This window comes from Mustelus asterias, chromosome 2 (assembly GCF_964213995.1).
Source record: "Mustelus asterias chromosome 2, sMusAst1.hap1.1, whole genome shotgun sequence".
Taxonomy (NCBI): domain Eukaryota; kingdom Metazoa; phylum Chordata; class Chondrichthyes; order Carcharhiniformes; family Triakidae; genus Mustelus; species Mustelus asterias.
Genome location: NC_135802.1, coordinates 74,942,157 through 74,955,529, shown reverse-complemented (window position 1 = coordinate 74,955,529; position 13,373 = coordinate 74,942,157). Strand labels below are relative to the sequence as shown.

The window sequence follows — 13,373 nt, the reverse complement described above, 5'->3', positions numbered from 1 at the left end:
GTAATCAGCAAGTTTGCGGATGACACGAAGATGGCTGGAATTGCGGATAGCGAAGAGCATTGTCGGGCAATACAGCAAGATATAGATAGGCTAGAAAATTGGGCGGAGAGGTGGCAGATGGAGTTTAATCCGGATAAATGCGAAGTGATGCATTTTGGAAGAAATAATGTAGGGAGGAGTTATACAATAAATGGCAGAGTCATCAGGAGTATAGAAACACAGAGGGACCTAGTCCACAAATCCTTGAAGGTGGCAACACAGGTGGAGAAGGTGGTGAAGAAGGCATATGGTATGCTTGCCTTTATAGGACGGGGTATAGAGTATAAAAGCTGGAGTCTGATGATGCAGCTGTATAGAACGCTGGTTAGGCCACATTTGGAGTACTGCGTCCAGTTCTGGTCGCCGCACTACCAGAAGGACGTGGAGGCATTGGAGAGAGTGCAGAGAAGGTTTACCAGGATGTTGCCTGGTATGGAGGGTCTTAGCTATGAGGAGAGATTGGGTAGACTGGGGTTGTTCTCCTTGGAAAGACGGAGAATGAGGGGAGATCTAATAGAGGTATACAAGATTATGAAGGGTATAGATAGGGTGAACAGTGGAAAGCTTTTTCCCAAGTCGGAGGTGACGATCACGAGGAGTCACGGGCTCAAGCTGAGAGGGGCGAAGTATAACTCAGACATCAGAGGGACGTTTTTTAGACAGAGGGTGGTGGGGGTCTGGAATGCGCTGCCAAGTAGGGTGGTGGAGGCAGGCACGCTGACATCGTTTAAGACTTACCTGGATAGTCACATGAGCAGCCTGGGAATGGAGGGATACAAACGATTGGTCTAGTTGGACCAAGGAGCGGCACAGGCTTGGAGGGCCAAAGGGCCTGTTTCCTGTGCTGCACTGTTCTTTGTTCTTTGTTTGTTCTCACGGCGGAAATGGGGACAAGGCTGATTGTGCCGGATATCCGGTGCCGGTAAGATCGTGAGAGGCAAGAAATCAGGCGCAAACCTGAATTCTCAGCTCTCTCATGATCTTACCAGCTCGCCTCGCCCATTGGCCGGGGGGTAGAGCGCGATGGTAAGATTGCCCCCTTTATATCCTCCTCACAATTTGCTTTCCTACCTAACTTTGTATCATCAGCAAATTTGGCTGCAATACAGTCACCAAAGTCATCAATATAGATGGAAAATATTTGAGACCCCAGCACTGATCCCTAACTGACTCCATCAGTTACAGTTTGCCAATTTGAAAATAACCGTTTATCCAAACTCTCTCTTTCTGTTAGACAGTTCTACATTCATGCTAAAATATCACCTCCAACACCATAAGCTTTTATCTTGTGCAATAATCTTTTATGGGGCACCTTATCTAATACCTTTTGGAAATACAAATGCACAACATCTACTGGTTCCCCTTTATCCACCCTGCTTGCTACATCCTTAAAGATCACTAATGAATTTGTCAAACATGATTTTCGTTCCACAAAACCATGTTGATTCTGCCTGATAGTATTATGATTTTCTAAATGCCTCTTTAATAATTGATCCTAGCATTTTCCTGGTGACAGATGTTAGGCTAAGTATTCTCTTTCTCACACAAAAATCGGCAAGATTCAGTAGGTACGTACACGTTTGTGGTGAAGATTCCATACAGCATGTCTTGTTCAGGTAAGAAGAATGTGCTTAGCAGCTCATTGTAATAAAAAGGAATTTCACCAGGGCGAGAACAGTTTAATCGGGCTTTCATAAAGGTTGTCCATGTATCTTCCAGGAGAAATCTCCCTCCAATGTCATTTTTGCACACTCTGGCCACTCTGGAGAAAATAGTTTTTCCACAGTCATGTTCCACTGCATTCTCCCGAAAGAAGAAATAGGTGAAGTTTCCAATGTCATAGGATGACACAAAATTTGGCTCTAAAAACAAAATTGTAAAAAGGTAACCAAAATCACAGTTTTGATGCTTTTTGGATATTGTACTTTTACTGTGGCTCTTGCAACAGAATTGGTTTCTCTCCCAAGTAACAATTCCAGTGCCTACATTTGACAGAATAGTAACCACAAAATTCACTTATGAAATTCCCGAAATTAAAGTCGTTATGCCACTCGTGTCCTCCAGTGTTGGCCCATTTAAGTTTTGCAGTGTTGGTAAGAAGACACCTAACTAGTACGGGACAGGAGGAGTCCAATTATTGCTGTGGGTACACCTTCAGTTCCTGCCTGTGCCATCCAAAGGCTGGGGGTTGTCAAGGCCACATTACCCCTGAGCAAGAGGGGCCAATAGGAAAAACGTCAATTAAAAGAAATGCTCCTCTTTTCACAGATTCAGGCCACATGATTGGCCCCTGCATGTAATCTAAGATTCTGCCCCTTTATGAGAGAGCTACGAAACTCACAGAAATGATAGAGACCGGCACAATGTGTTGTGAAATTTATGATTTATAATAATGTTTCCAGGGTTTCAGTGGCTATTATGCTGAAATTATGGTGAACATGTGGGAGAACCCCCATAGAGACATTAACCCCAATATTTATTTTAAATATTAAATTTGGTGTGGCACTGCACTTCTGTTAATCTGCCATGGCACCATGTTAAAACTGGGAAAGGTGAGCGGACTGTGATTGGCCATTGTTACTCACATGCCATCTGATCCTGACAACATGTGGTGCAATGGGTCCAGAACAACAGTGCCAGGTGCTTCAGAAACCTGCTACAATAACTGGGGGATAAAAAAACACATGAAATAATTAACAAATGACTGAAACAAATAGGCTTCAAAAGCTCAACAAACAGAAGTGGAACAAGACTTCCTCTGTGCCCTAAACCCATATAAACCATTGAGGGCTGCCTAAATAGCAAGAGGAGAAGTCGAAATCTGGTACAGGATATAAAACTTGGGGACTATTGTAAGAATCTTTTGGATAAAAACTGAATGAACCTGCATATCTTCTTTAAATTGGGAAATGCATACAATCAAGGTAAAAGAATAGTTCGCTGTCAGCAATAATGCACTGGGCATAAGGTTACTAGCAAAACTGGAGTCAATGGGAATCAGGGAAAACCTCTCCGCTGGTCGGACTCATATCTAACACAGAGAAAAATGGTTATGGGTTGTTCGAGGTCAATCATCTCAGTCCTAAGACATCAAAGCAGGGTTTCCTCAGGCTGGTGTCCTAGGTCCAACCATCTTCAGCTGCTTCATCAACAACTTTCCTTCCATCGTAAGTTCAGAAGCGAGGATGTTTGCTGATGATTGCACAATGTTCAGCACTATTCATTACTCCTTGGATACAGTCTAGATCCAAATGCAGCAAGACCTGGGCAATGTCCAGACTTAGGCTGACAAATGGCAAGTAACATTCACGCCACACAAGTGCCAGGCAATAACCATCTCGAAAAAGAGAGAATCTAACCATCACCCCTTGATTCTTGTGCACAGTTTTGGTCCCTATATTTGAGGAAAGATGTAGTGGCATTGGAGGCAGTTCAGAGGAGGTTCACCAGATTGAATCCAGAGATGAGGGGTTTGTCATATGAAGAGAGATTGAACAGTTTAGGCCTACACTCTCTGGAATTTAGAAGAATGAGGGGAGATCAGATTGAGATATTCAAGGTGATAAAAGGTATGGATAAAGTAGACGTGGAGCGGATGCTTCCGCTGGTGGGGCATTCTATGACAAGAGGTCATAGTCTTAGGATAAGGGGAAGCAAATTTAAAACAGAGTTGAGGAGAAACTACTTCTCCCAAAGGGTTGTGAATCTGTGGAATTCGCTACCCCAAAGTGCGGTGGATGCTGGGACAGTGAGTAAATTTAAGGAAGAGTTAGATTGATTTTTAATTGGTAATGGGTTGAAAGGTCATGGGGAGAAGGCAAGAAAATGGGGATGAGGAGCATATCAGCCATGATCGAATGGCGGAGTGGACTCGATGGACCAAATGGTCTAATTCTGCTCCTATAGTTTATGAACTTATGAACTTGAGATTCAATGACATTAACCATTGCTGAATCCCCCAATATCAATATCCTGGGGTTACCATTGACAGAGACTACACTGAACCAGTCCAAAGATGTGTGGATTAGGTGGACTGGCAATTCTAAATTGCCTCTTAGTGTTCAAAGATGTGTAGGGGAGGCGATGGCTAGTGGTATTATCGCTAGATTATTAATCGAAAAACTCAGCTAATGGTCTGGGGACCCGAGTTCGAATTTTGCTATGGCAGATGGTGGAATTTGAATTCAATAAAACAATTCTGGAATTAAATATCTACTGATGATCATTGTTGATTGTTGGAAAAACCCATCTGGTTCACTAATGTCCTTTAGGGAAAGAAATCTGCCGTCCTTGCCTGATCTGTCCTATATGTGACCCCAGAGCCATAGCGATGTGGTTGACTCTCAGCTGCCCTCGGGCACCTAGAGGTGGGCAATAAATGCTCGCCAGCCAGTGACGCCTATGCCCCACAAATGCTTAAAAATAAAGGTTACATGGGTTAGCCATGGCAAATGCACAGGGTTATGGGGATAGGGCAGGGGGGTGGGGTTGGGCCTGGGTAAGATGCTCTTTCGGAGAATCAGTGCAGACTCGATGGACCAAATGGCCTCCTCTGCACTGTAGGAATTCTATGGATATAAATAATGTGGCCACAACAGCAGGGCAAAGAACAAAGAACAGAAAATTACAGCACAAGAACAGGCCCTTCGGCCCTCCAAGCCTGCACCAACCATGCTGTCTGACTGAACTAAAGCCCCCTACCCTTCCCTCTATTCCCATCCTATTCATGTATTTGTCAAGACTCCCCTTAAAAGATACCATCGTATCTGCTTCCACTACCTCCCCTGGCAGTGAGTTCCAGGCACCCACCTCTATGTAAAACACTTGCCTCGTACATCTCCTTTCAACCTTGCCCCTCGCACATAAACCTATGCCCCCTAGTAATTGACTCTTCCACCCTGGGAAAAAGCTTCTGACTATCCACTCTGTCCAAGCCCCTCATAATCTTGTAGATTTCTATCAGGTCGCCCCTCAACCTCCATCGTTCCAATGAGAACAAACCAAGTTTCTCCAACCTCTCCTCATAGCTAATGCTCTCCATGCCAGGCAACATCTTGGTAAATCTTTTCTGTACCCTCTCCAATGCCTCCACATCCTTCTGGTAGTGTGGCGACCAGAATTGAACACTATATGCCAAGTGCAGCCCAACTAAGGTTCTATAAAGCTGCACCATGACTTGCCAATTTTTAAACTCAATGCCACAGCGATGAAGCCAAGCATGCCGTATGCCTTCTTGACTACCTTCTCCACCTGTGTTGCCACTTTCAGTGACCTCTGTACCTGTACACCCAGATCCCTCTGCCAATCAATACTCTTAAGGGTTCTGCCATTTACTGTATATTTCCTATCTGTATTAGATGTTTCAAAATGCATTACCTCACATTTGTCCGGATTAAACTCCACCTGCCATCTCTCCACCCAAGTCTCCAACTGATCTATTTCCTGCTGTATCCTCTGATGGTTCTCATCGCTATCCGCAAATCCACCAATCTTTGTGTCGTCCACAAGCTTACTAATCAAACCAGATACATTTTCCTCCAAGTCATTTATATATATTACAAACAGCAAAGGTCCCAGCACTGATCCCTGAGGAGCGTCACTTGTCACAGCCCTCCATTCAGAAATGCACCCTTCCACTGCTACCTCTGTCTTCTATGACCGAGCCAGTTCTGTATCCACCTTGCCAGCTCACCTCTGATCCCAGCAACTTCACCTTCTGCACCAGTCTGCCATGAGGGACCTTGTCAAAGGCCTTACGGAAGTCCACGTAGACAACATCTACTGCCCTACCCTCATCAATCACCTTCGTCACTTTCTTGAAAAACTCAATCAATTTAGTGAGCTACGACCTCTCCTTCACAAAACCATGTTGCCTCTCGCTAATACGTCCATTTATTTCCAAGTGGGAGTAAATCATGTCTCAAAGAATCCTCTCCAATAATTTCCCTATCACTGACGTAAGGCTCACCTGGATTATTCTTGCTACCCTTCTTAAACAAAGGAACAACATTGGCTATTCTCCAATCCTCTGGGACCTCCCCTATATGTGGAGATGTTCCTTTGGACTCATGGTGAACAATCACTGAAACAACTCTATGATGACATCAACAAGTTCCATCCCACCATCAGGCTCACCATAGACTACTCTCCGGAATCGGTTGCATTCTTGGACACGCGCATCTCCATTAAGGACGGTCACCTCAGCACCTCACTGTACCGCAAGCCCACGGATAACCTCACGATGCTCCACTACTCCAGCTTCCACCCTAAACACGTTAAAGAAGCCATTCCCTACGGACAAGCCCTCCGTATACACAGGATCTGCTCGGATGAGGAGGATCGCAACAGACACCTCCAGACGCTGAAAGATGCCCTCATAAGAACAGGATATGGCGCTAGACTCATTGATCAACAGTTCCAACGCGCCACAGCGAAAAACCGCACCGACCTCCTCAGAAGACAAACACGGGACACAGTGGACAGAGTACCCTTCGTCGTCCAGTACTTCCCCGGAGCGGAGAAGCTACGGCATCTCCTCCGGAGCCTTCAACATGTCATTGATGAAGACGAACATCTCGCCAAGGCCATCCCCACACCCCCACTTCTTGCCTTCAAACAACCGCACAACCTCAAACAGACGATTGTCCACAGCAAACTACCCAGCCTTCAGGAGAACAGTGACCAAGACACCACACAACCCTGCCACAGCAACCTCTGCAAGACGTGCCGGATCATCGACACAGATGCCATCATCTCACGTGAGAACACCATCCACCAGGTACACGGTACATACTCTTGCAACTCGGCCAACGTTGTCTACCTGATACGCTGCAAGAAAGGATGTCCCGAGGCATGGTACATTGGGGAAACTATGCAGACGCTGTGACAACGGATGAATGAACACCGCTCGACAATCACCAGGCAAGACTGTTCTCTTCCTGTTGGGGAGCACTTCAGCGGTCACGGGCATTCGGCCTCTGATATTCGGGTAAGCGTTCTCCAAGGCGGCCTTCGCGACACACGACAGCGCAGAGTCGCTGAGCAGAAACTGATAGCCAAGTTCCGCACACACAAGGACGGCCTCAACCGGGATATTGGGTTCATGTCACAATATTTGTAACTCCCACAGTTGCGTGGACCTGCAGAGTTTCACTGGCTGTCTTGTCTGGAGACAATACACATCTTTTTAGCCTGTCTTGATGCTCTCTCCACTCCCATTGTTTTGTTTCTTAAAGACTGGATTAGTTGTAAGTATTCGCATTCCAACCATTATTCATGTAAATTGAGTCTGTGTCTTTATAAATTCTGTTTGTGAACAGAATTCCCACTCACCTGAAGAAGGGGCTTAGAGCCTCGAAAGCTTGTGTGGCTTTTGCTACCAAATAAACCTGTTGGACTTTAACCTGGTGTTGTTAAACTTCTTACTGTATCTCCCCTATAGCCAGTGAGGATACAAAGATTTCCCTCAAGGCCCCAGCAATTTCCTCCCTTGCCTCTCTCAGTATTCTGGAGTATATCCCATCAGGCCCTGGGGATTTGTCTACCTTAATGTTTCTCAAGAACCCCAATACCTCTTCCTTTTTGATCTCAACATGACTCAAACTATCTACACATCCTTTCCCAGACTCAGCATCCACCAAGTCCTTCTCTTTGGTGAATATTGACGCAAAGTACCCATTTAATACCTCACCCATTTCCTCTGGCTCCACACATAGATTCCCTCCCCTGTCCTTGAGTGGGCCAACCCTCTCCCTGGCTACCCTCTTGCTCTGTATATATGTATAAAAGGATTTTCCTTAATCCTGCTGGCCAATGCTTTTTCATGACAACTTTTATAACTCCTTACTCCTTGCTAAAGTTTATTTCTACTTTCCTTGTATTCCACACTGGCTTTGTGTGTTCCCAGCCTCCTAGCCTTGACAAATGCTTCCTTTTTCCTCTTTGACTAGGCTCACAATATCTCTTGTAATCCAAGGTTCCCAAAACTTGCCATACTTATCCTTCATCCTTTCAGGAATGTGTCAGTCCTGAATCCCTATCAACTTACACTTGAAAGCCTCCCACATGCCAGATGTTGGTTTGCTCTCAAACACCTGCCGCAATCTACATTCTTCAGTTCCTGCCTAATATTGTAGTAATTAGCCTTCCCCCAATTTAGTACCTTAACTTGAGGACTACACTTATCTTTATCCATCAGTACCTTAAAGCTTACTAAATTGTGCTCACTTTTCCCAAACTGCTCCCCTACTGAAAAATCGACCATCTGGCTGGGCTCATTCCCCAATACCAGGTCCAGAATGGCCCCTTCCCTAGTTGGACTATCTATATACTGTTTCAAGAAGCCCTCCTGGATGCTCCTTACAAACTCTGCCCCATCCACACCCCTAGCACTAAGTGAGTCCCAGTCAATATACGGGAAGTTAAAATCTCCCACCACAACTACCCTGTTACTTTTGTACCTTCCCAAAATCTGTTCCTCTATCTTCCGCTGGCAGTTGGGCGGCCTATAGTAAATCCCCAACATTGTGACCATGCCCTTCCTATTCTTGAACTCTACCCATATTGCCTCGCTGTATGAGCCCTCCGAAGTGTCCTCCTGTAGTACAGCTGTGATATTCTCCTTAACCAGTAGTGCAACTGCCCTACCCCTTTTACATCCCCCTCTATCCTGCCTGAAACATCTGTATCCTGGGACGTTAAGCTGCCAATCCTGTCCTTCCTTTAACCATGTCTGTAATAGCAACAACATCACAGTTCCAAGGCAGAAGCTAGGAATCCTGCAGTGAATGACTCACCACCTGACTCTCTCCAAACCCTCTGTTCACAATTTGCAGAGCACAAATCAGGAATGTAATGATTTGCTTAAACGAGTGCAATACAACAACACTCAAGAAGGTCAACACCATCCAAGACAAAGCAGCTCATTTGACTGGCACTCAATTCACAAACATCCACTTCCTCCATGACTACGACCAGTGGCAGCAGTTTGTACAATGTTTGCACTGCAGGAACTCACCAAGCTCCATAGACAGCAACTTCCAAACCCATGACCACTACCATGTAGAAGGACAAGGGCACCAGATGCATGGCATCTGGAGGTTCCCCTTCAAGTGACAAACCATCCTGACTTGGAAATATATTATTGTTCCTTCACTTCACTAGGTCAAAATCTTGGAACTCCCTCACGAGTTGGTATGCACTGTGGGCATACCAACACAACATGGACTGCAGCTGTTCAAGAAGGCAGCTCACTGCCACCTTCTTGAGGGCAACTAGGGATGGGCGATAAATGCTACTTGCATAGATCCTTCTACCACTTGGGAATACTGATGATGAATCATGTTTGCCAACCATGATGAATATTTCAAATACCAATGTTAAAATTCAAAGCTCAAGAACTAGGGATAAACCTCACCAATCAATCGTTTCTGAGAATTAAACTACTTGTAATGCACATTTACAATTTTGGATAGCAACAGGAAAGAACCATTTAATTATTCTCCATCAAGGCATATTCTTTAGCTTTCATTTTTCATTTCTGAAAACGATTTGTTTGAGCTGGCCCATTCATACTGGCACCTTGGGGTGGAGGGGAGGGGTGGGGGTGAATAGCTTGAATTTTATACGATGGATATTTATCTCTATACTACTTATACACAAAAGATTTATATAGATGATTTGACCTGTAGTGCTTTTGGCTGGGGAACAGACAGTGTCAGATGGCAGCAATTCTTAAAGGAAGACAAGTGCAAATTAGTGCAGTAGCTGGAAATCTGAAATAAAAACACAAATTGCTGGAAGTACTCAGCAGGTCAAGCAGCATCTCTGGAGGAGGAAACAAAGTTAACATTTTAGGTCAGTGGCCATTTGTCAGAACTTCTGTGAAGCTCTTTGAACCATTCAGTGGTTGTGGATGTAAATGTAAGCTTTATGTTTTTTTTCCTCCAGATGCTCATACAGGCTGTGGAGTAAATGTAAAGAATTCCAGTGTCCACATTGGTCAAATTTACTTCAGTCTACACCGGCCATTCAAGCCGATGAGATCTCCTGATGGCGGGGGGGTACATTCAAAGGGAAATTCCATTGACATTTAAATAATCAGTAACCAAGATTGCTGGATGAAAACATTGACAAGGAAAAATGACAAAAAGGTAAAATCAACCATTGAGTTGATCAAAATGGAACCAAAATTGCAAAGAAATTGAAACATTTTACTCTTAAAAGGGGTGAACCTGATCCACTTGGAGCAAGGAGGAACAAAATTGTTGGAACCCATTTCTCCGAAGGCAATGATCCCAGTTTATATGGACAAGCTGCTCCACCCAAAGTTGCATTATCCAGTGTGAAAAGTTTTCAAGTTTTTCATTTGAAGTGAAGTTCATGCATGCTAGTATGGCCACATATTTAGCTCTCAAATCATTCCTTGGGAAATTGGGCACCCCGCTACTCAACTGCACTAATTCACCAGTGAGAGGGCCTCAGAAAAGTCATCTTCATATAATCTTCTTATAATTTCTCATCCAGCCTTGCTACAGTATGATTCACAAGCTTTTAAGGATCTCTAGGTACATGATCTCTTTGTTATACACTAATGTCTATAAGAGTGTCTATCCCTTTTGGTCCTCACCATTTAGCCATTTTGAGTTGTACTGAGCAGTGCGTAGAGGAGGAAGCCCTCCCAGGCTGCGGTAGATGGCAGGGTCTCTTCCTGGGAAATCCATGGCTGTGGCAGCATAGAGCTCTCCGGTAGATGTAATTAGAGCAGTGGAATTGTGTTGTGGATTGTATGGACAGCGAGCCATGCCACTGATGCGATCATGGATTTCTGCCAAGTTGGTTAGCTGCAAAAAGTAAACAATCCAATAACGGTTTAAGAATTACCACATCCAATACAATCAAAATAAACAATTTAATATTCTTAATCACAGCAAAACCATCCTGCGATGGATGTGTTCCAGAATGTCTATGGGCAGATAATTTTAGCACTTCAGGCAGTAGCTTTGCATGTACTATACAGGAAAGGATTTTCCAGTCCTACCTTGGTGGGATTCAGCGCAGCCAAATGTCCATTGACTTGGAGTGGCTCCCGTCAGTAGACTTCTAGCCTTCAAGGACAGATGGTGTTGTTTATGTACAACCAGGTGTACATTACAGCAAACCTGAGACATGTTGAAGCCCCACATACAACAATGCCCACCTTTTTTACAGGTTTAATTGCATTTCTCTTGTCATAATGTCCAGGTGTGTCAGCAATACAAAGGTATGATACGTGGCTCAAACAACCATGTAAGTAGTAAAATCTTCTGAGGAACAATGCTTCGGAATACCATGGCTGCAATTCTGCTCCTCTGGACAAAGTTTCAGTGGGACAAGAGTTTCACTTAGCCCCTTCCCTCTGGCCTAACTCAAACTGTTATCCTAGATCATCCCATGTGCATGACAAACTACCAGCAGGATTTCTGATGCCAAGAGGGAGCTTGCCTGCATGAGAGCAGATAGTTCTGGTGTTGTTGCAGTAGGGATTCCACTGAAGCAGCAGAAAACTAGACCCTAAAGGGACAGAAGCTCGCCAAAAGTCTTTGCCCAATGGTAGCATCCCCAGGAAGCAGCGGCATGGGGTCAGAAAGAAGGTGGGTCCTTTAAGGGTCTGTGACTTGTCTCCCCCCACACAGGGAAGAAGTGACCAGCAACAACTGTGGAATGAATAATCTGATGATGAACTGGTAGTAAACCCCATCACTCAAATTTCCCTCATTCTCTGTCACAATTGTGCCTGCTTTTGGAAAGAATTACAAACTTGCATCCATAGACAGCACTGGAGAAGTCCACCCTCTGCTTTGTTAGGGTGCCTTGAGGTCATACTCAGGCAAATGCTGCCTTGATGTCAAGGGCAGTCACTCACACCTCACCGCGAGTGCAGTTCTTTTGACCATGCATCGACAGAGACTGTAATGAAGTCAGGAGCTGAGTAACCCAGAATGTGCATCAGTGAACAGATTATTGCTCAGTAAACGCCACTTGGTAGCACGACAACTTCCATCATGTTACTGATGATCGAGAGTAGACTAATGGGGTGGTAATTGGTTGGGTTGGATTTGTCTGCTTTTTGTGGACAAGACATAACTGGGCAATCCTCCACATTGCCGGATAGCTGCCTGTGTTGTTACTGTACTGGAACTCTTTGGCTAGGGGCGAGGTCAGCTCTGCAGCACAAGCTTTCAGTACTATCGCCAGAATGTTGTCAGGGCCCATAATAGCCTTTGCAGTATCCAGTGCTTTCAGCTGTTTCTTGATATCACATGGTGTGAATCGAATTGGCTGAAGACTGACATCAGTGGCGTGGAGGACCTCAAGAGGAGGCCGAGATGGATTGTCCAACTGGCACTTCTGACTGAAGATGGTTGCAAATGCTTCAGTCTTGTACAGGCTCGAACATATCTAGCAAGAGAAGCTGGAAATTTCTCAGACACACCCTCTCGATGTGAAAGCAGTGGAAGAAGAAGCAAACTTGGACCCCACAAATGGAAATCAAAGGGCAGTATGAAAGGGGTACATTCCCAGCGTAACTGGCTTCTACCTCAAATTCCTAGTCTCATCCAATGGACACCTTGCAATCTATCCTTTTCAACCCTAAGAGTTTTGGGGTAATTCTGTTTTCATTTTTCTACTTTGTATTTTGTGTATTTTATAAATATATATATAAAACAGAATCACTGGAGCAATATGCCTCTGCATCAAATGCTTCAGCCACTTGCTCTTGAATTACCACATTATCAGGTACCGTTGATTGAATTACTGTCACCTATTTTTGTAAATGTATCTTTTCAGCCTGTTAAAAATGGATAAACAATTAAAACTAAGTCAAAGTCTTTTAACATTAGCTACATTTTAAGGAAATCACATGGAGATTGCAAAGGAAGTTACATGGTGTAATGATTGTAATTACCGTCCGATTAGTGCATATGGGGGTAAATGCATTTGTTCCACAGGTGAAGATCCTGTTGTTGTTGATAAGGAGGACCCGAATATAATTCTGACATTCTTCCTGCAATGGCACATGGAAGTTTTAATACAAAATAAATCACCAGATCATGAGGCTTAGCTTACATTGCATTCTTTCAATTGTTGTATAATAACAGGCCCCAATTGTCATTACTGTACCATTTAATCAACTGTAAGAATTGCATCTCAGTTATTGGCACTGACTGAATCGTTAAGAATCTTAGTGTAGGTGGCACATTCACTGTAATTTTGATGTCATTCAACGAACACATCAGGTCCTATTGAATGTTCTGTGGGTGTTTTATGTAACTGAGGTGGATCGACAGTAATCT

General features: G+C 44.3%; 1 protein-coding gene across 2 annotated transcripts in view; it reads right to left on the bottom strand.

Annotated features, from left to right (window-relative positions):
• sema5a (sema domain, seven thrombospondin repeats (type 1 and type 1-like), transmembrane domain (TM) and short cytoplasmic domain, (semaphorin) 5A) overlaps positions 1-13,373 on the bottom strand; it is a 191,416-nt gene that overhangs the window by 73,326 nt on the left and 104,717 nt on the right. For both annotated transcript variants that reach the window (XM_078237393.1, XM_078237404.1), the window contains exons 6-8: positions 12,986-13,084; positions 10,667-10,880; positions 1,616-1,901 (exon numbers count right to left, since the gene is read on the bottom strand). In XM_078237393.1, coding sequence (XP_078093519.1) covers positions 1,616-1,901; positions 10,667-10,880; positions 12,986-13,084 — 599 coding nt within the window. The remainder of the gene's footprint in view (positions 1-1,615; positions 1,902-10,666; positions 10,881-12,985; positions 13,085-13,373) is intronic.